Source organism: Cyprinus carpio, chromosome A23 (genome assembly GCF_018340385.1).
Source record: "Cyprinus carpio isolate SPL01 chromosome A23, ASM1834038v1, whole genome shotgun sequence".
NCBI classification, from domain to species: domain Eukaryota; kingdom Metazoa; phylum Chordata; class Actinopteri; order Cypriniformes; family Cyprinidae; genus Cyprinus; species Cyprinus carpio.
This window is the reverse complement of record NC_056594.1, coordinates 16,567,154-16,589,720: the sequence shown is the minus strand read 5'-3', so window position 1 is coordinate 16,589,720 and position 22,567 is coordinate 16,567,154. Positions and strand designations below refer to the sequence as shown.

The 22,567-nt window shown below is 37.4% G+C and overlaps 1 protein-coding gene across 1 annotated transcript; it reads right to left on the bottom strand.

The window, feature by feature from the left end:
• Positions 1–17,902: 17,902 nt before the first annotated feature.
• LOC109058883 (transcription initiation factor TFIID subunit 8) lies at positions 17,903–22,073 on the bottom strand. Its single transcript, XM_042713469.1, has 8 exons — positions 21,873–22,073; positions 21,168–21,327; positions 20,887–20,985; positions 20,691–20,753; positions 20,474–20,598; positions 20,213–20,360; positions 19,974–20,116; positions 17,903–18,498 (listed from the first exon to the last, which is right to left on the bottom strand). Exons 1-8 carry the CDS (start codon positions 21,918–21,920, stop codon positions 18,358–18,360), a joined length of 927 nt encoding a protein of 308 aa, XP_042569403.1. The 5' UTR covers positions 21,921–22,073; the 3' UTR covers positions 17,903–18,357.
• Between the last annotated feature and the right edge of the window lie 494 nt (positions 22,074–22,567).

Below are 22,567 nucleotides of genomic sequence, written 5' to 3'. Positions count from 1 at the left end.
TTGTTAATCCTTTTGGTCTTTTATTTAAAAAAATCACACAAATGTATCCTTTCATTGGATAATAAGAATTTAAAATGGGGGGAAATATCATTATGAAATAAATGTTTTTCTCTAATACATATTGGCCATAATTAATAGCCCCCTTTTATTCAATACTTTTTAAAAAACTCCATTTGCCAGTTTAACAGGTCTAAATTTTCTCCTAATAATGCCTGATGATGTTAGAGAACACCTGACAAGAGATCAGAGACCATTCCTTCATCCAGAATCACTCCAGACCCTTTAGATTTCCAGCTCCATGCTGGTGCTTCTCCTCTTCAGTTCACTCCTCTCATTTTTTATAGGGTTCAGGTCAGAGGACTGGAATGGCTATAGCAGAAGCTTGGTTTGAGCTCAGTGACCCATTTCTGTGTTGTTTTTGAGGTTTGTGTTTGGGTTATTGTACGGTTGGAAGATCCAAACATGGTTCATTATAAGATTTCTAACAGTGTCAGACTTACTGACTGACTTACTGAAACACCATCTTGAGTGTTTGCTGCTAAAAAGCTCATTTTTTAGTTTCATCTGATCATAGAAGCCATTCCCATTTAAAGTTCCAGTCATGGCTGAAAACTGAATATGCTTTAGATTGTTTTTGAATGAGCTAGGAGAATTTTTCTTGTAACCCTCCCAAACAACATGTGTTGATGTAGGTTCTGTTTGACAATTTTTTTAGAGATTTTTTTTTAAAGATTTTGTGATTTTTATGCTGTTATTTTTCTGCAATTCTTGGAGAGTCTTTAGCTACTCAAACTCTTCAACTATTTACTGCATTTGTACGGTTTTGACAAAGTTTTGTAACATTTTCTGTTGGTTGGAAATTCTTAATTATTGCCCTGATGGTGGAAATGGTAATTATCACTGCTCTAGCTCTTTTCTTAAAACCACTTCACCAATTTGTGAAGCTCAATTATCTTTTGCTGCACATCAGAAATATATTCTTTGGTTTTTCCCCTCCGTTTTAAATTCTTATTATCCAAGCCAGAAACAGATATTCCAATCAATTTCACCTAAAACACGATTCAGACTCTCAGTGGTTAAATTTTGCCACTAGCAATGTCCAACAGGGAATAAACATGCACCACGCGAGAATTCTGACATTTTTGTCAATAATCTTTTAAGATCATTTCCACCACAGTGTCATTAATAAATCTGAATATTTTTTCTTGTGTTTGATAGCAGTCTGTAGTGGTAATGGGTGTTAAATATGAACATTTCTTGTTGTTTTAAGTAGCATACACAATTAAATAATATGCACACTTTTAATTTGGCATAATTTGATAAAATTACAGTGCGATCGGAAATTACACAAATAAATTATATTTATTTTTATTATTCTTTGTTTTCTTTACACATCACATGTCTCATACAACAAGATATATACCCAAAATATAATTCATAATATTTTTCAAGGGCAAGAAAACATGTTTAAATGCTTTTAAAAATTCATTTTTATTTGTAAAAATATATTGGTAGAATATTTATATATTGACAGCATGAATATGAATTAAAACATACTGTATTTATGTATGACTGTATTCTTTTATTTATTTGTTTGTTTGTTTGGGAGCCAAGTAGAAATTCGTTCATCACAAATGCTGTCAGTTGATCTTAACTTGGACTAAACTCAAAATATTCATTTAAACCATGAAAGAGCAACCTCTGAGCAATAAAATGTTCATTTATGTAAGAACAAACATGACATAAACATACACAAAGACAAAGTGGTGCAAAGGATATCGTCGCTTACGCATGTAAGGCGTGTGCACGTTTCCATCTTTGCGTGAGTTTGACACAGCCATGCTGCTCCTAAGTCTGACCTAAAGGGAGTGTCTATATTACATTTTAAACTACAGACACATAAGCACATACCAAGCCGTCCAAGCCAGAGTGATCTCTCAACAGACATACCCTCTATGACACCTGGTAGCCGCGCCTGGGGGTTTTAATTTCATCATGTGTAAAGTATGATCCTGCTAAGTTTTATTAGCGACACTAACACATGCATGCATATACAAAAACAACACAAACACACTTTGGACAGCCATAGTGTCGAGTTGCCAATGCTGGAAGCCACACTAACACAAGCATTCATTTATTTCTAAGTATACAATCAGCAGCTATAAGTGCCTCGTGAAGTTCCCCCCACCATGCCTGATTGAGATCAGTTCAAGAAGCCTGTGACGAGGGGTTTTTGTGAGCCTGGGTGTGAACAGGCCTGTATAGCCCAGCTATATGACAGTATGACAGTCCTCTGGTTTAAGAATATTACTGGATCATAACATTTTACTGCAGCTCTGAGGGTCAAGCATGCTATCACATTTTCCCACATGTGCAAAGTCTGCACCTGTTGTTTGGAACATGCATGACAGTTCAACACAGCATAATTACATAAGCATATCTATCAAAAGAACTAAATGAGAATGCTTCTGTATTTATGGAACAGCTCAGTATTGATGTACTTATTAAAGTTGATGTTTGTAATAAAAAAAGGTTTCATACATATATTTCAATTTATTAGTCATTTTATTATGTCATTATGTCACAAACTTAATAATCATTTTAAACAAATTATTTAAAAAAAATATGAAACATGCAAAAAAGTAAAAAATTATTTTTCATTTTGGGATGGAGTAACACTTTAACATACTTTCTCTTATTAACATCAAATTAAATGAATTTTATGTTAAGTTTCTGGGTAAAATAATATGCCCCCAAGATACTATCATACTGAATACAAAACATAATCAAAAACATAAAAGGTAAAAAATGTCATCATTGCATATAAAAGTACTGGTTTCATAAGAGGGATTAGGACAGCAGATGAAAATTCAATCAATATGATTATTGTTCTCCGTGGGATGTGTTTACTCTCTTTACAGGACAATCTTCCTTGTCTTTTCAAGGCCACAGTGTCTGATGAAGACCATGCAGAATCGGGAAAACATGTATTTTTCTTTCCAGCATGATGCAATGCACACTTAAGTGATTTCATTTCCTGTTCTCCTAAATGCTCCCAAGTCAAGCGTCATCTCAGCTCAGCTCACAACATTCCAGTCTATTGTAATCATACAACTGTTTGTTTCTCTATGCTGAAACTGGATTCAGTATTAAATGTGTATGGTGTGTCTGTGTATTTATAATGAAGTAGCCTAAACATAATTTAGCTATGGAATTTTTGATAAACTAGCTTGGTCTTAACAACAACTCTGGAGTCATACTAGGCATACAAATGTAATAAAACTGAAATACAGTAAGAGCAACCTATACAAAATAGGTATAGTCTAAAGCTCTTCTCAAGTTGTGTACTAGGTCCAGAATGAAGTTCAAGCCAGCATAGTGTAAACCATCATAACACTTGCAGTTGCATCATGGATTAAGAACGTTAACTCATCCATGTGAGCTTCTTGGATGTTTTTCTTGGAGAAATGTCGCCCTCTGCTGTAATAACAATCACTGTACGCTGTACCTATATTTTGACGTTCTTTTACTAATGTATATTTTAAAAAAAAATCAGCTGGAAAGACAGCGAAGCGTTCGTCTTTTATTTTATTTTATTATTTTATTTTATTTCACATTAAAAGTGTACATGTTCTGTATTTTTATGATAAATTATATTGTCATAGTCCTACGACCCTATTTCTTTCTATCTTAATATTAATCGAAAAATTATAAATGTCAGTGTAGGGATGTTCAGCGCATTGTAGTCATACATTCACTCACATACTATTACGGCTATTTCTTTATCTGACTTAATATCAATAGAACATTTAGAAATGTTAATGTTAAGATGATCAGCCCATGCCTTTAAATAAAAAGGTTAAAATATAAATAAATAAATACACAGACAGTTTTAACACATAGTCATGATGGTCTAAAGGGGCACTCTCTGTTTTGTATTATTTCTGTCAGATGAGAAAAACAATATCAAAATGACCTTTAAATCTGAAAATAAAACGTGTTCACCACGTTTACGCCCAGTGAGACTTTCACCAACAGAGTGGAAACGCCTTTTTCTTGCAGGAAGTATAGTGTGGTCACAATCGATGACAGGACACTTAGATTTGTCGTACGGTTTTTAACGGCACATCTCACACCAAAATGTATCGCAAAGGCATATGCCTCTGCTAACAATCCTAATTGCCCGGCAGTCGCGAAACATGTTAAAACGGCTCTGCGACATGTGATTCGCTCGAGTGTTTGTAAACATGCGTCAAAAGCATGTGATTCTGCTGACGACACACTGCGCTCAAGACAGACAGCCAATCAGAACACGGGGGTGTGTGAGCGGGGCGGGGCCTCGCAGTGGCGCTGTGGAAAATTCGATGCGCTCGGCAACAAGACGCGTTATAATTGAAAAATGAAGTTCAAGCCGGTTGCATCCGTCGTCTGACGTCGCCAGCAGACAGAATAACTCAACGACAAGTTTGTTCAGGTTAGTAGGAGTGTTTTTATATCTAGTAAAGTTTTGAAGTCCTTCACATTGGGCGTTGCATTATTCTAAATAATCCACTGTCAGGAAAAACAGGCTGTTTTATGTGTGATGAACTTTTTATCTCACTGTGTTTGCATTCTAATAAGAGACTGGTGTATTTATACATATTTCCTGTCATGTGTGTTGGTATTGAACCCATTAAGTCAGTCTGTCCTAATGCCCATTTGCTGCATTATAAGGATGCTGTCAGTCATGTTCATTGAGATGCTCTAGAAATGCCTAGACTAGTTTCCCTAAAAATATCATCCTTTGTTAAATATACAGGTGATTCTGAGAAAGGTAAAAAAAAAAAAAAAAATCCGTGAGGATTGCAGGGAGGAGGAGGGTTTTCTGCTGCGACACAGGTGTGCGTGCGCGCGTGAGTGGTTGGCCGAGACTACTCGGCGTGGCAAAGAAAGGATGTTACGCAGTTCTTATTTACAACCTAGTGTGCTTTGCGCTGACCCGTGAAGTTATCTCGATCAGACAGTCAGAATACCATCTAACAGGTGAGCTGCTGAAAGCATATGAAGTTTCCTCACAGACATCGTCAACCAGAGTTGCTGTCCTGAGCATACATATAATCTCTGATTTGCATGAAAGGCTTGTTCAGTCTTAACTGATAATGCCTATTCATTATATTATATGACTGGGTTTATGTAACCTATTGATTCTGTGGACCTTATTTTCATTTCTGAATGTTCCGTGAGGCAAACATGAAGCTTACACCCCGCTATCAGCCTCTTATTTATCAGCTAATGGTATTTTTAGTCAAGTGCGCACCTTTTATTTCTGATGTAAACAAAGCTGACAAGTGTTTTCCTCTGCCATTGGGCGGCACTGTTTTGCGACTGATTGACGAGACTACGTTGCTTCAACCAGTTGTTGTATTGAGTGGAATTTATGTATTATTAAAAAAAAAGTAATAGTTGTATTTATTTTTAATAGAAAACGTTGTTTATTTTAACATTTATTAATTTATTTTAATTCATGTTTATTTAAAATAACAAGATATATTTATTTGTAAACAATTTGATATTTATTTAATTTAAAATGTATTACATTTATTTAGTAATTCACTTACTAGAAAAGCTTGGACTGGTAACTGAATGGTTGCATGTTCAAATCCCACGACATGATTCATTAACTATCACTACCGCGCCACTGAATAAAGGCACTTATCCTCAGATTACTTTATATAGGGAACAAATATATATAACAAATATATAAAATTGGATGATGAATTATATTTATTCGTCAGACAAACTCAAACTTGTCTCAGGAATGCTTGAACTCGCCATTGTTTAAAATGTGCTGTACTGTACAGTCCTGGTGGATATCTGTGAAATGTCTACAATGCAATTAATAAAAGTTTCTCTTATATTTATTTTTGTTTTTCAGTTGAGTCCGGGATGACGAGTGACATCAACACTGCAAAGGTCTGTGTATACATATTAGCATGCATCCTGAGATAATTTTTATATAGGTTATGACAAAGAACGTGCATTCACTTCTTGGGTGTGGCACTATTGTGGCGTTCACAGTGGGAATTTGCGGTTTCATCCATCCAGAGCAAAGTTAGTTGTATTGCCGTTTCCCTTAACCAGATGCAAATTATGGGAATTCACTCTCACCATGTATTACAACCATATACACTTCTTGATGGCATGAGAATCAGCTGCCTTTACTAGCATATATGCCAAGATCTTCATCTCATTTCTCTGTTTTGTCAAGGTTTTATCTGAGCGAACACTTTGGCAGCTATTCACTTTGGCAGTGCGTCATTTAGGGTCATTGTGTAGTCAGTCGGCCAGGCTCCCTTACTGTTAGAGATTAAGCCTACAGGAACAGCTCTACTATGTAGAGATGATGCTGCTAAAATTAACCCACCTGCTGCTTGCTGCTAATATCGACTGCATTAATAGACAGACCGACCAGAAGGATGCTAATTAGCATGCACTGTTGCTTTATATCCTGTGTGAAATGATAGAGACAAAAATGGGTGCTATAGCAGACGTTAAAGGTCGGAAAGATTTCATGTTGAATCGATGAAGAGATAATGTTCTGTCTCGTGTCCAAAGCTTCTTATTAAAAAAGGTCCTTCATTTGATGTGGGTGGCCAATTCTGTCTGAGATTAAACTACATTGTTATACTTCATTGGTTGGACCTTGGGGTAAAATGAAGTTAGAAGAGTTTAAAGAGATGAAAGTAAGTTAAGTAATAAACCTCAAAGGTGATTGGATTGATTATTTTACATTTAAGTCAAAAAAACAGATTGCAAATCTGCAAAATCATCTTCCAAATGCTTAAAATTTTTTATGTCAAATGTTTGTTGCAGTCACGGCCAGTTATAACTTATAACATTATAATTTCATAATGTAACAAAGTTCGTAGATCGGGAAGAAGGAGGTGGGAACCGGTGAACATTTAAACTCAAAACTGTAATAAACAAATGAACTAAAACAAAACGAAAGTTAAAGCGGCAGCCCCTCACGGACAACTGGCGCTTAAAACATAATAAAACAACAACATAAAATCCAGACCTGGTCCTCTCTCGTCCTTTACTGTCGTTACTCCTCCTTTTATCCTTCCGGAGCTCCTCCATGGGACTCAAGACCGGTGAGTGGCGCAGGTGTCGCTCATTTTCATTCACTCCACCGGCCTCACTCCATTCCCATGGCTCTCGGACCAGCCCCACTCGTCACGTATATAATTTATAAATTTAGTATATTTTTTTTTTATTTTATTTTTTGTGTGATGTCGCCATTGGATCCTTGGTATATGACTTCATTTTATAAATACTGCAAACTTCTATTTTCTTCAATGACATATTTATCTCATAATGTCATTTGTAATGTAGGCCTAGTAGGCAAAGTTGTTCTTTTGAGTCGGTTTTCCAAAATACTAACAGGTTCATTTAATGTTTTTATCAGGATTTAGTAATTTATTAATAGGTTTGTCCTCCTGTTATTTTATTTTATTTTATTTTTCATTTTACTTCTATTTTTTCGTAATATATCGTGTGTAATGTTGAATCAGATTTGAAAAGCTATAATTTCTTTTATTGATTCTGACACATTGAAATCTCCCATTTCTGATATTATTTACTGCCTGAACTAAGGCATCTCTGCATTTATTGCATTTATTACATCAGATTGATAAATGTTGAAAAAGTCGTACCAGCCATCAGCTCAACAGATGCCCTCATAAATGTAATGTTACATAATAGCTGTCCTGATAAACCCAGACACAAATAGATTGAAACACAGCTTGGATAAAATTCACCATGCATTTTAATTTGCGTTCAGAAAAGCAATCCAGCATATAGACAGATAAACTTTTATTTCTGTCTCAAATAAGTATTTGTTTCTAGTTCATTATGGAGTCCTTTTTCCATAGGTCTGTATCTTCTTGCATACTTAGCATGCCTTAATCAATACACAGTTGACATTGTTCCGATACCAAATTGTAATGCAATGAGAGTTGGTTCAAAAAGCAATAAGGGAGACAAAGCAACTCCTCCTTAGGAGTTATTAAGGTTTTATCAGAGTAACATCATGCCTCATAGTGTAGCGTGTAGCATTTCATGCTGTGTTCATCTCTCAATCTAACATATAAACTGGAGCAGAGAGGAGGATTATCATTGGCTGGTGGTGTATCATTACACTGCGGGCTGCCGCGCACCCTGCAAGCTGACCTAGCTCACTTCCACACTTAGATTGAGATGTCACACGGAGGAGCATGCTGGGAATTGTGGTCTGTGTTAAAGTGTGTCAGCCTACTCTGAGCATAGAGCGATTTTAGCCATGTCTTGTTATATGTTATCGTTACAATAAGTGTATGCAATGTATGATCGAATTTTTAGAGAGGCAGTACTTCTGTGTCCAGTTTTCCGAAAGAGATTAATTTAATATTTTATTACGATTTAGAAAGTGATGAATCACTTTGACCTCCTGTCTGCTTTATTTTATTTTATTTTAGCTATAAATAAATACATTCATTTATTTATAATATGTATTATTGTATTTTTATTTTTATTTGCTTCGCTTTAATTTATTACATTTTATTTTCTTCTATTTTAATAATGCATTTAATCATTAATTTAATAATTTATTTTTTATTTCGATAATGAAATTATTTTTTTATTTTTTTCAAATGTGATGATCAATGTTTACCCTCCCTTTTTCCTCATCCATCACTTCAGTTTTGAATATGGTGACATAATCCATGTTGTTCTGCTGTCTGTCTCCATGGTTACAGATCTGTAGTCTCAAAACAGGAAGAGGAAGTCTATGAGCTACTGATGTGCCTTCCCATGATTCTACAGTCCCTCTTGTTTTCTTTTAATCATAAAGTCCTTTATCATATCTTACCCTGCTCTAATCTGTCCCAGCGTTGGAATGACGTTACCTTATTAGTCAGTTGTGATGTTCATAGATTCAAGATTCTTTCCTTTCCTGCCCATATTATCTGATTTAGGTGTCCCTCATCAGCCTGGATATTTTAAACAGCCCGAGCAAATAGGCAGAGATTAAAAACACGAGAAACAAAACAGCCCAGTTGTTACATAACTGAAACGGAGCTCTGCGATGTTCCTTTAAAAGCTGCAGGCTGTCAGGTGATCACAGGGGCACCGTCATCTCAGTTCACCGAGACACCAGCGAGTCTCTCAGAGAGGCAGATGAGATGCTGAAGATATAAAAAGGGGGGGGGGGGTCTGATGGGTAGAGAAACAGTTATAGGAGGACAGAGGGGAGAGGAGGACACCAGATAGACAGGAAAAGAAAGAAGCCTACTGTAATCAAAGTGTCTGTGCCTCTCTCACTTTCCCACTCGTTATGTGGATTTTTCGAGACGCTGCATTTGTGTGGTCATAACACAGAGCGAAAAAGACCCAAGAATTAAGTGCTGCGTCACAATGTGCAAGAGATACTAACTGAGGGAGAAGGAGACAGAGGGATTGTGGGAGCGTTTGCGGCAACTATCTGTCTGGGTGATCACAATGAGCATGTTTGTATGCGTCTATTAGCAATCTATTTATGTAGACATGTGTTTGCCTGAAAAAACAGCAGCGATTCTGCTGTTGCAACAAGATGAAAATAGAGCGAGCAGGAGAGGGTGGAGGTCTGGTAGAGAGAGGGAGGGAGGAAGCGAGAGAGAGAGAGAGGGAGAAAGAGATTTTGTATTAGTTGCTACGTCACTTTTTCACGTCGAGAGGAAAACAGCAGCTAGGAGGAGAGGATTCGGACATGTGTGCTTTTCTCCTACCTGTGAGTGTATCCCAGCCCTTTCGTCTGCTCATCCGCCTTTCATCCTCCTCTTCTCCATCTCTTTTTCTCTCCCACTTCCACTCACTCTGATTTCACGTTTTAGTCCGTTTCTCCACAATCGCAGCTCCAACATGGATGCTGAGAACGTGATAGAGTTTCTCGGATCGTGTGCGCAGAGGTTCGGTGTGTGTCGACGTTTGCTGGGCGTGTGACAGCGTCGCGAGGTGGTAAAAAAAAAACGTAACCAAAAAACGATAACAAAACAAATGCTGCTTTCGAAGGTTCTTGTCAGATATCTGAATAGTTCATATAAATACAATTTTTGCCTGTTATTCGAACCACATCAGATACCGCAAGGGTCCGTACCGTAATCGCAATACGCATAATTACGGTTGATACTGATACCGATATACGTTACAACACATCTTTTCTGCCTCCTCTTAACAGGTAAGTCATATACAACTGGCTATTCACTGTCAGTCTGACCTAAGATCAGTCTCTGGATTCTTAAGATATCAGGACAGGCAACTTAGATATTACTTTAAGGCATTAATTATGTCCCATATATTAGGGAGGATGAGTAGAAGAGCAGGTGCCTCAGCTAAATTTGTGATCTTTTGGAAGGGACAAGGGCAGACGTCACACTTTCATCAACAGCATTTGTTTCTGCAGTGTTTCTAGAAACACAAGCAGTGGCGCAGTCATATTTGCTGCACTTTCTTTTTGGTGTGTGACTATTTTCACCTCTCTTTCTGCGTCTTACCTTCAATACAGGAGTTAAATTGCATCCTGAAGGAGGGTTACATTGATGAAAAGGGTCTAAATGTCATGGGAGGGAACCAGAGAAAGGACTAGAATGTGAGGGAGAGAGAGAGAGAGAGAAATTGTTTACCTTGCTCTCTTGGTGACTGTGCACTGGCAGACGTCCAGTTCACATGCGCTAGACTTCCTAATGCAGCCGCATCAGAGAGATGAGTGACAGAGCTCTGCTCCTATCAGGCAGCAGTTGGTGCTTCCGACTTTTTCCCAGCTCCAAAATCCCATTGGATTAGCCCTGGAAAGCAGCTGGAGGGATTAATCCGATTGGCTGCAAGGTAATGTTATCATTTGTGAGTACACTGTTACGGTAGAGTGTTTTAGTGTTGTTTTAGAGAGATTTGGTAGAACCTCACAATGGAAAAATGTGCGAAAGCGTGTTATTTAAAGGGATAATCCACCCAAAAATGAACAATCATTTATCGTTTATTCACTCGCATGTCGTTCCGAACCTCTGTGCCTTTTTTCTTCTGTGGAATGCAAAAGGAGATATTTTGTAGAATGTCTCTGTTGTCCATACACTGAAAGTCAGTGGGGACCAATGTTTTTTGTTCCCCAGTGGTGTTCAAAATATCTTACGACATGAGGGTAAGTAAATGATTTTAATGCAGTTTAAAGGAATAGTTCACATAAAAAAATATATAGTTCCAAAAAGTTTAATTTCCAGTGACTTTCAGTGGTACTTGCTGTTTTGTCATATCAAATGATTATACAATTAGAATTGTCTTCTTCTTCTTTTATTATTTTTTTATTATTATTTTGATTTTAAATTTTTTTTATTTCCCTTCTGATTTGATCAGCTGATCAGATGACTTCTTCCTCTGCTAACTGACAACAAAGCTTCTTGTTTAGATAGACAGTGTCAAAACAGCATCTCTCAAGTTTATGTGCATGCGATTTGTTCTGTTAGTGAGACAGTTCTGTCCTGAAACCTGTTGCGTGTCAAGCGGTGCTGGCCCCAGGTTAGGTCCAAGTGTGTGTCTGTGTGTGTGAGGCAGAGGCCTGCACTGCAGCTGTTAATGCTGCATTAGACGCCACAGACCAGAGCTCTGGCAAACGTTGGTGGCACCAGAGGGCCGGAGGGGATTGCATCCACTTCTACCTCATCCTCCCTATCACGTGGGAGGGGTGTTTTTTATGGTTGAAACTCGCCACGTGATGGAGTTAACCTATGGGTGTCTGGGCCGTGGATCGGGCTGTGACGCAGATTCTAACTTTTGCTATTTTTCACTGATATTCAGCTTGGTATTGTTGCTCCCCATGATACCAATGTCAGTGTAGGCCTTTTCCTTTCAGGAACTTATCCTGATTTTATATACATTAATTAATTTTTGCTGTTATTGTCATGGAGTAAAACAAACCTGGTGAAATATATTTTCAAGTTAATACATAACAGACTGGCCACTAAATTGTAATTGAGCTTTATGTTTTGAAAGCTGTTCTTGTCCTGTTCCAATAGTTTACTTATAAATTGCATATTGAAAGTATACCTGTCTTTTTGTGAGTTTTCTAGGCAATGTATAGAATTGTAAGTATAGAATTCGACATTTTTTTGGGAACACTATTCATTTATTTATTTATGCAATTAAACTAATCATTTTGACATGTACTTTAACTGTCTTCATATTTTGGGGACATATGAGTTTTCTAGGAAAAACATATTTTTTATTAATAATGCTTATTTTATTATTATATATATATAATTTTTTTTTTTATGAACTAATTTGTCTCTTATTTCGATTTTTTTTTTTCATTGTTTATTTGCTTGTTTCCTTTCTCTCTCTATTTATTTTTTTCATCAGAAAAACAAAGCTGCCTCCTTTAAGTCTTTTATAAATATTACACAACAGGCCGAAGGCAAACAAACAGCCAGAAGAAAGTGAGAGGGGCAACTGGATACCTCTAAACAGCAACTGTCGCCATGCTGCTCTCCTCTCGGCTGGGAAACTCCCACGAGTTCTTTCCTATCAGTCAGATAAGTGTTACCGAGCTCCTGGGGCATGTTTCAGCTCTGCAATACGGCTCAAAACAAACACGCAATGCAGTCGTTGAGCAAACTAAAAAAGGCAGAAAAATATTTTCTGCATTTAAAAAGGTAGATAGGATTTACACACACACAAAAAAAAGATTTAGGAGGAAGGTGTAATAAATTGAGGGCTATGTGTCCAGTGAGTGGGATGTTTGTCTGCCAAAGACGCTCTGAGAACACTGATATGTAAAGAACAAAAAGCCTTGGCAAAACGTCAGTCTACAGGGCAGTACCTGCCGCCACACCCTCACAGAGTACTGGCATCAGGAATCTCCCGTCCAGATTTCTCCATTTCCTGCGCACACTTCATTTTGAGAGACTGCGGCGGTGGAGGCAGCAAAACAGAGCAACAACCTAAATGAAACTCTCCTCTTTAGAGACGCTCAACTTTATATGCCGCAGGTCTAGTGAGTAGTTGTTATTGAAATTTGAAAAAAATATATATTTAATTCAATTTTATTTGATATGATTTCTTTCTAGTAGTTGTAAAAGCCAAACGAATGGCATTTTGATATGCTTGGTTGAATGTGCCGAGCTTTGCTCATATATTCTGACCTGGTTTTGCTCTTAAATCCTTCCTGGTTTGCCTGCGTAGGTGCTGCTTCACATTCCCTGCCACTGAGCGACAGATGAAACTGCTCTCAGCATACAGGGTGTTCTCTAGAGCTCTGGTGCTCGACTGGTTTCGCAGCAGGACTTAAGAGTTAGCGTTTACAACCTGTTCATATGAAAGTAAACATATATATATATATATACAGTAGATAGACAGATAGATAGATAGATAGATAGATCTAATAATATGCCAAATTATGACGACTAAATAGGAAAAATCTTTCCTAAGGTTTCTAAAAGTCTCTTGAATTTTTGATTGTATAATATTGATAACTTTAATAATAACGAGTGAAGCAGTTTTTGATGTGGTATGTAGTATTGAGTAGTTTTGTTTATGGCTTGTCATCTGCCTAATTTGACTAGCTTCTACAAGATGGATTTGCACTGAAGTAAAATTAGATTTGACACCCAGTCGTTGTCAGCAACAAAATAATTAATAAATAAATAGCCTGTTTATTATATGAATGTATAGCTTTGTTTTTTTCTATACTTAAGAATTACTGTACTAGAGCATTGAAAGAGAGCTATTTGTAAATGTCATATATTGATATTCAAGTTAGTATTCTCATTTGCTTGGAGGAGTTATAGATTAACACAAGAAATACAGTATGTTTCAGTTTGTAAAGTGGCTGTAGCTATGGAGACGGAGGCGAGGATTGATTTCCTTTGGGTTTGAAACTATACATTATTTCTCTATGCTCGCAGTTTTCCATTTAAAGACCACAAACAGAGGCTGTTCACAGTTTTTTATCCATGCCAAATTTGCTTAGTCAGATTGCAAATCAGCATTGTCTCATGTATAATTATTCACTGGGATTATGCCACTGCATTTGCTTGTTATGGGTGCCGTATCAAGTGCTTACGAAACCACATTATCTTTTATCCTCAAATCAATATTTCTTTAAATTATATTGCTTAACGTTAAACAATGTTTCCTTCTGCACATTTAAAGTTTAAAGTGAGCGACCAAGTGGAAGATGATGTACAAGATGAAAGTAGCCTGTTTGTGCTCTTCTTTGTGTTTAGTAGATTAATAATCTTGCTTATACTCTGTGCAAGATCTCTAGCCGTGTTGGGTTTCCTACCAGAATTGGAGGTGTGGGCTTTCTTGTCTTTTGTTTTCTTTGTGGTCTGAGGTGTGAATCTGTCTGTAAGGATATAGTTTTGAGTTGCTGCTCTTTAATAAAAGTGCAGAATAGATGGAGATTAGCTGGTTAGCATAGGCATTTACTGTAGCTCCTGCTGGTATAGGCTTTAAGAGTGACTACACAGTTCCTTTGGCAGCCATTGAGAAGTAGCTGTAAATTCCAAGGCAAATTGGAAATATTGAATTATATTTTTTTTATATTGTTTTACTATGTATTATAGTTTAATTATAGTATTTTTTTATATTGTGGTGTGTGTTTTAAGGGTTATATATATTTTTTTAAATCTAATCATATTTATTATAAATAGCATTCAAATATTATTACATATTAATGTATTGTTTTGTTAATTATCATTATATCTTTAATAAATGTTGTAAATATTGGAATATAATTTGACATTAAGATACTGTTTTATTAATCATCATTGTATGTTTAATAAATGCATACTGTTAATAATTTAGTCCACAATCCATGTTTAGCTTGTTGTTGCAAGTGAACCTGTAGTTTCGTATGGTTTTGTTTATGGTTTGGCATCTAAATACTATAAATATATTTTAAATATTATTAAAAAATTTATTGCAGCCAGTATTTTATTTGATTAAACATTACATTTATTATAAACATTATTCATATCGTTAATAATATTAATATTTTATTTGGTTAAATATTATTACACTTATTATTATTAATATTATTCATATTTTATTAAATAGTGTTCGGTTTATATATATATATATATATATATATATATATATATATATATATATATATATATATATATATATATAATTAGTGAATATTACTATTTTGGGGGGTTCTTAAACCCCCCAAAATAATGCCTGATGAAGGTCACATGACCAAAACATTGTATAAGAATATGATTCCCAAGCTAAATCAGAGTGCCGGATTCATCTATTCTTGTTTAGCTACTTGCTTTTTATTCTTGTGCACATGCTTATACGATTTACAAGCAGTTAAAGTTCTTAAAACCAAAATATATATATATATTGCCTTGCTTGCTGCCGTTGAGAACACAGCTCGTGTAAGAGCAGGATAGTCAGTAGTGAAGGGCTTGTTCTTGCGGTCCCATCAGTCAGTCAGCGTTGTCAGGATGTTATTTTCGTCCAGCTTCAGAGGGATTCGTCACATAGCATTTAAAGCTCAGAAACCTTAGCATTTTGTTGTTTTGGTTTCCAGGCACATGATCCAATGACAGCTCTACTAAATCCCAAAGCTGTGTTATATTAATGGAAAAGTGGAAGACGTTTCTCTCAACATTGATTTCTGCTGTAAGGTCAAAATGATGAAATGTATATATGTGACTTAATGTTTTGTTTTCTGTCTTTTTGTCTGAAGCCCTGCCATCTGAGGAGTGATGCTAAGTTATGTTTTAGCAGCTGACGTGGAGACTGACCGTGTCTCCTCCTGGAAGCTGGTTTCAAGTGGTGTCTTAGAGTGCTGATGAAATGAATCTAGCACCATTTGAAATCAGTGTTCTTGGGGTGGGAAATGCAGCACTGTCTAACTGGACAACTGACAACAATCATGCTTTATACAGTGTAAACACATCTTCTATTCCACTTCAAGACATGTCCTCTAACCAAGGTTGACCGATTTCTTTTGGTGTTCAGAGTCTTTTGGGGTTTCTAGCACCATTTGAAATCGGTTACAATGAAGGACAAATGACGACGCTGGAGCACTGAAGTCATTTCAGCATCTCTAATACATGTAACAGAAAGTTGAATGAATATAATAATTAAAAACGAATCAAGATTACAATACAAAAAAAACGTTGATTTTATTATACTTGTGCAATTATATATAACACGTGATAAATAAAGTTATCTAACATAAACTTTACAGGTAAACACAAAAAGCTGAGTTGAACATAGCCTCCTTCCCATGTGAAATATATTTTTGTTTAAACACCTGCTGTTTACACTTCATTTTCAAATATGTCACATTCTCATTGCAAGTCAATGAAATATATCAATAAAATAAACTGACTTTAAAAAAAAAAAAATTCTGAGATGCTTCACAAAAACATTTTATAAGATGGTTACTTATATACTTTCCACTAATTCCTTTTGCAAATATTGTAATAATTCAGTGTGAATTATGTATGAACAACGAAAAAATTAAGTTTCTTCAATTCTTTACTTCAGCACAGTTTTAAGGTAGTTTGCCATTTTGCAGCATATTATTATGGTTTACAACAAATCACAGGGGAGCGAATGAATATTCTCAGACCAAAAATAAGATTAGTTGCATCTCTTTAAAAAAAAGGTTCCTAAAGTGGGTTTTCACAGAAATGCCCAAATGTGTGTCTTTCAAGACAGTGTTGTAGTCAGTTGATAGTTCTTTTGGCTTCCCTCATCACTCCCTGACTGTGTCCAGTTGTGTCTTGTCAGCTTGTTACCCCTTGTGACAAAATACTGGACTCTAAAGAAAATGGTGTGTCCTTTAAATTTGTTTTATTTCAGTTTGTCAGTGTATTTGTAGTTTTTTTTTTTTCATGGACCATTGTACCGTTCACCCTCTGTGCCTTGAGCAGGGAGATCGCTCCATTTCTGGGGAGGGTCCTCGAGTGATGTTCACCCCTCTGTTTCACCTCATCACTGGTTGGGCTCCATCTTGGGCCTGCTGGAAGTCCTCGCCTCTTGGACCTGAGGAGCCCGTGGCTCTGCCTCTGGCCTTGCATGGCTCTGTTCCACCTTGTCCTGCCATCCAAACACCTGCGACTGTGCTCCTCCCACCCTCAATTCCAGCGTGGACCATCGGCCATTCGGCCTCACAGGGCTCCCTTGGTCAGTAGGCAAGGTCTGCCCCCGCTCTGCCCTCCCTCTCCCTCCACATTACCGTAGCGACATTTTGGAGAACATCCGCTGAACGCAAACTGTGTACGCTATTCTGTGTCAGTCACGCTGCACGGATATGCTGTTTTCGTTAAAATCAAAGTGTAAATACACGTAGAAAACATATCCCTGTGTCTCAGCTGACACAGAAGAGTGTACACTACTTGCATTCAGCGGATGTTCTCCAAAATGGCTCTACTGTGATGCAGAGAGACACAGAGGAGACGAATTGTTGAATAAAGTTGTTATTTTTGTTTTCTTCCTGTGCAAAAACTATTCATGTCACTTCAAAATATTAAGGTTGAACCACTGATGGCAGGGGGACTATTCTGACGATGTCTTTCATACTTTTCTGGACGTTGACAGTGTAATTTACTTGGCAGTTAATGGGACAGTCACAAGCCTCCCCGCTCTCATCCAAAATATCTCAAATTGTGTTCCGAAGACAAACAAAGCTTTTACGGGTTTGGAACCACATGGGGGTAAGTGATTAATGACAAAATTTTCATTTTGGGGTGGAGTATCCATTTAAAGCTTTAAAAGACATGTTTTCCCATTTCCATTTCATAACACGTCCTATATTAGACATGTTCCAGGCATATTACTTAAATTTTAACTAATGCAGTAGTAAGTAAAGTAACAGGATACGGGACACACCTTCATAATGGAGATTTTACATTATACCCACGTTCTGGTTTAATTTTCAACTTGTTCTTTTGAAATCATGCCTTAAACAATGGAAGACATTTATTACCATCATTCACAAATAAGTAACAAATACATACAAATCAAAAGAGAATGTCACATTTCTGATGTGTTGTTAAGAACTGTAAAAACTAAACAATATTTTAAGGGAAGGCTTATCAAAACAAACTACCAAAAATCAACTGTGTAACTTGACTTTAGGGAAGTCACCTGTTTGAATTCCATCTAATATTTTTCAGATGTACAGAACAGATTCTAGAAGAATCAAATGTAAGTAACATGATGGACTACTGCGTGTTTCCAAATTGCAATTGTTGAAGACTCTGGTTCTTCATATGTTCATATGTAACTTCAAGGGGCACAGTGTGACCAGCTGATGTTGAAGTAGCAGAGTCCATATATCAGTTTTCATTTTTTTCTTCTCACTTTGGGCTTTTTGACTGGCCGAAGATATGGGTTGTCAATCATGTTTTCCTCATTGGCCTTCCCTGTAGGCACAACACCACCAGGCGGCAGCACTACATTCTCCTTATCTGCACTTTGGTCATCCTAGAAATTAAAAAAAAAAAAAAATCATTAAATTAGTAATTACTAAAATAAAATAATAAACAAACAAAAATAAATAGTTGTGTGTGTGTGTGTGTATATATATATATATATATATATATATATATATATATATATATACACACACACACCGATCAGGCATTACATTATGACCACCTTCCTAATATTGTGTTGAACCTCTTTTTGCTGCCAAAACAGTCCATCAAGGCATGGACTCCACTAGACCCCTGAAGGTGTGCTGTAGTATCTGGCACTAAGATGTTTGCAGCAGATCCTTCAAGTCCTGTAAGTTGCGATGTGGGACCTCCATGGATCTGACTTGTTTGTTCAGCACGTCCCACAGATGCTCGATTGGATTGAGATCTGGGGAATTTGGAGGCCAACTCAACACCTCAAATTTGTTGTGCTCCTCAAAACATTCCTGAACCATTTTTGCCTTGTCGCAGGGTGCATTATCCTGCTGAAAGAAGCCACAGGCACCAGAAAACAATACAGTTTCCATGAAAGGGTGCACATGGTCTGCAACAATGCTTATGTATGTGGTGCGTGTCAAAGTAACATCCACATGGATGGCAGGACCCAAGGTTTGCCAGCAGAACATTGCCCAAAGCATCAAACTGCCTCCGTCGGCTTGCCTTCTTCCCACAGTGCATCCTGGTGCCATGTGTTCCCCAGGTAAGCGACGTACATGCACACGGCCATCCACGTGATGTAAAATAAAATTATTCATCAGACCACGCCACCTTTTTCCATTGCTCCGTGGTCCAGTTCTGATGGTCACATGCCCGCTGTTGGTGCTTTGGGTGGTGGACAGGGGTCAGCATGGGCACCCTAACTGGTCTGCGGCTATGAACCCTTATAAGCATCAAGCTGCAAGGCACTGTGTATTCTGACACCTTTCCATCAGAACCAGCATTTACTTCTTGAGCAGTCTGAGCTACAGTAGCTATTCTGTTGGATCATACCACACGGGCCAACCTTTGCTCCTCACAGGCATCACTGAGCCTTGGCCGCCCATGACCCTGTTGACGGTTCACCACTGTTCCTTTCCTGGAGCACTTTTGATAGATACTGACCACTGCAGACCGGGAACCCCCCACAAGAGACCCATTCATCTAGCCATCACAATTTGGCCCTTGTCAAACTCGCTCAAATCCTTACACTTGCCCATTTTTCCTGATTCTAATACATCAGATTTGAGGACAAAATGCTTACATGCTGCCTAATATATCCCACCCACTAACAGATGCAGTGATGAAGAGATAACCAGTGTTATTCACTTCACCTGTAAGTGGTCACAATGTAATGCCTGATCGATGTATGTATATATACGTAACTTTAGGATATATATAATACTTCACAAACTTAAAAAAAAAATAAAAAGAGAGAAAAAATAACAGACAAGCAGGTATGTTCTTCCATAAAAGTTTTGAAAAGAAAAAATGCTTCATGCTTGCCTGAATAATGTGACTGGGGTTGTTCTCTGTGTCTGTCTGGTCATCCTGCTCAGATGAATCCGTCTCCTCCAATGACTGAAGCTCTAGTTCAGAGGGCAGCAGGGCGCTGAGGTAAGGGATGGCGCTCGGCTTTGCTGAGATTACTTATTACACACAGACAGATAAATAAACACTAGAAAGTCAAAAGGGCAGTCAAAGTATAATAAGACACTGGCAGTATTTGGGACAGAAAAACTCACAAGGGAATGCACTGATGTCATCCTTAAAAAGGCTTTGCGTCTCTCCTGTTTTGGCCATGAAGCGTGTGAGCGCGCGCTCCACATCTCTCCTTTGTGATGCCGCCTTCTCTCTCACCACCTGGTAATCTGACACAGGCTCTCGAAAGGTCTAAAACACAGAAATGTGAGATGTTTTAAAGCAGAATGTATGTTCTCAATGTTATTGGTTGTTAGGTTGAAAGTCACACAATAGCAAGGCATCAGGTGAGCAACATGACTCACAGGTGTTTTGATGTATGTGTGAGGATCTGGGAATTCAGGGAAGTGGCCGGGGATGTATGATGGATGAGTGCGCTTCTGTCCGGCCATGAGGGCTTTTGGGACGACTGGAGCATTTGTTACTGGAGCTGTTAAATACAGAAGAGCACATTTAGACAGGAACGATTATAACCGATAATATAAGATAAATAGATATATTAGTGAAATATGGTAAACCTACGTGCAGTTATGACCATCCTTTGAGATCTTTTGGCGTACACTGGAAGAGTATCCACATTAAAACCTGCGATTGTGGAAAAAGTAAACCTCAGCATTAGTTAAAATCTTATTAACATATGAACATGATTCAACCACATTGAGAAGTGGACTCTTTTATACTTCCTAAGATTAAATAAACTGATCAAAGTGCAACCAACCCATTTCGACCAGCGTGACGACCACATCAGAGAGCGTAGGGGTGCTTCTAGCTGTGTGCTCACAGGTCGCTTTCGCACAACGTCCAACCTCAGTTATATCTATCAAAATATAATGACACTCTTAATATTAAAATGCACATACAATAAACTCGTGTTCATTCTAAAATTGAAACAAAACAATTACATAAACCATTATTAAACACATTTATATATAATAAATATTGTGTATTTTTCTGGACAAGCCTCACAGGTGTCTTGCATGAGATAAGAGAAGGACTCACAGCTCTGCATCATCTCGGTGAGTGTCTCCACCGCCACTTTCTCAGCGCTCTCGAAGCCACACTCTGTCAGCAGAGAGCTGACCACCACCTGCAGCGTGCGTCTCCGAGCCAGCTGATAGTTCTCTGTAGGACTCGTGCTGGTCTTACTGCTCCCCGAGCGCTGCAATTATTAATCAAAAGAACAGAGTTTTAAAGATCAGGATGTCCAATTGCAAATGTTTAACTCTCTTAAAACCAAGTGTTGGTTGCTGCTACTTATGGTTCTAATCGAAAAGTTTAAACTAGTATAAGATGTTTTGCTGGTCTTTCAGATTAGGAGACCAGTTTAAATCAGCTAAGACCTTTTCAGAAATAGTGGTGGCTGCCGACTTAGCATTTTTGGCCTTCATAAGTGTGTTTCAACAGCATGTCTGGCCATATGATAGAGTTCAGGTAGGGAAGACCATTCGGTTTGAGACTTTATGCTGACAGACACTGAACTATTACTAGACAGCAGCCTCACTACATTTATTGTAAGGGCTATTTTATATTTACGCATAACATAATAAAAAAGACCGGTGTGTTTGCATATAAAACAACATCTGCTTTTAAATATATGACAGTTCTTCCCTTAAATGTGCCTTATATTTAAACAAACCCATAAAGTAAGTGTTGTTTGGCAAAGCTAGCAGACTGTAGGCAATAACAATGAAAGGAGATATTTACGCTTCCGGAGTTAAAAGATCCGCTGCCCATCACTACAGAGTCTGCCATTTTTCACTTTAGTGTTTTTTCCTCTGGTGTTTAGCACTCGCAAATAAAATAAAACTCATCGTGCGTTCTGCATTCCCTAATAACTGTACTGGCCGTTTATATATTTGGTGAAAATGGCAACCCTATCAAAATTTCCAACAGGGCCACCGGAAGGTTGTTGTGTTCGGCGCGTTTCCAAAATAAAAGTCAAAAAACCTCGCAGACCTATGGAGTGGGGAAAAAAACATTGAAATATAAAGATTAGAATTTGACGTCGTTTATGGGACATGTTGCACTCATGAAAACTGGGGGGGGAACACATTTTTGCAGATATAAACTGCTTCAAAATATTGCATAAATTGTTGTCTGGATGCATAGCCTTTGACTTGAACCACAACATGTGGGAAGCGTTTTTTCTCCATTCATGTTTAAAAAGCCTGATAACTGTTTATGTGAAATATTCTAAAACGTCTTACAGTAATTGAGAAAGATTTGCTAATTTATTTTATTGGTTTGAACAGAAGAGGGCGTTATACACATGAACTACGTTACGAAAAAGCAACCCAAACCAAACCAGACACTTCCTTACAGAAGGATTCTCGTCCTGTTGGATCAGAAAGGAAAACAATAAAACCACCCTTAAGTAGAGAACATCTACTGTATAAACT

Excerpts from the sequence above, each read along its gene's own strand:
- LOC109058883 (XM_042713469.1), bottom strand. The coding sequence starts at position 21,920 with ATGGCAGACTCTGTAGTGATGGGCAGCGGATCTTTTAACTCCGGAAGC. Across the intron at positions 20,754-20,886 it reads CGTCACGCTGGTCGAAATGG|GTTTTAATGTGGATACTCTT; the intron begins GTTGGTTGCACT and ends CCACAATCGCAG. Across the intron at positions 20,361-20,473 it reads ACACATACATCAAAACACCT|ACCTTTCGAGAGCCTGTGTC; the intron begins GTGAGTCATGTT and ends TCTGTGTTTTAG.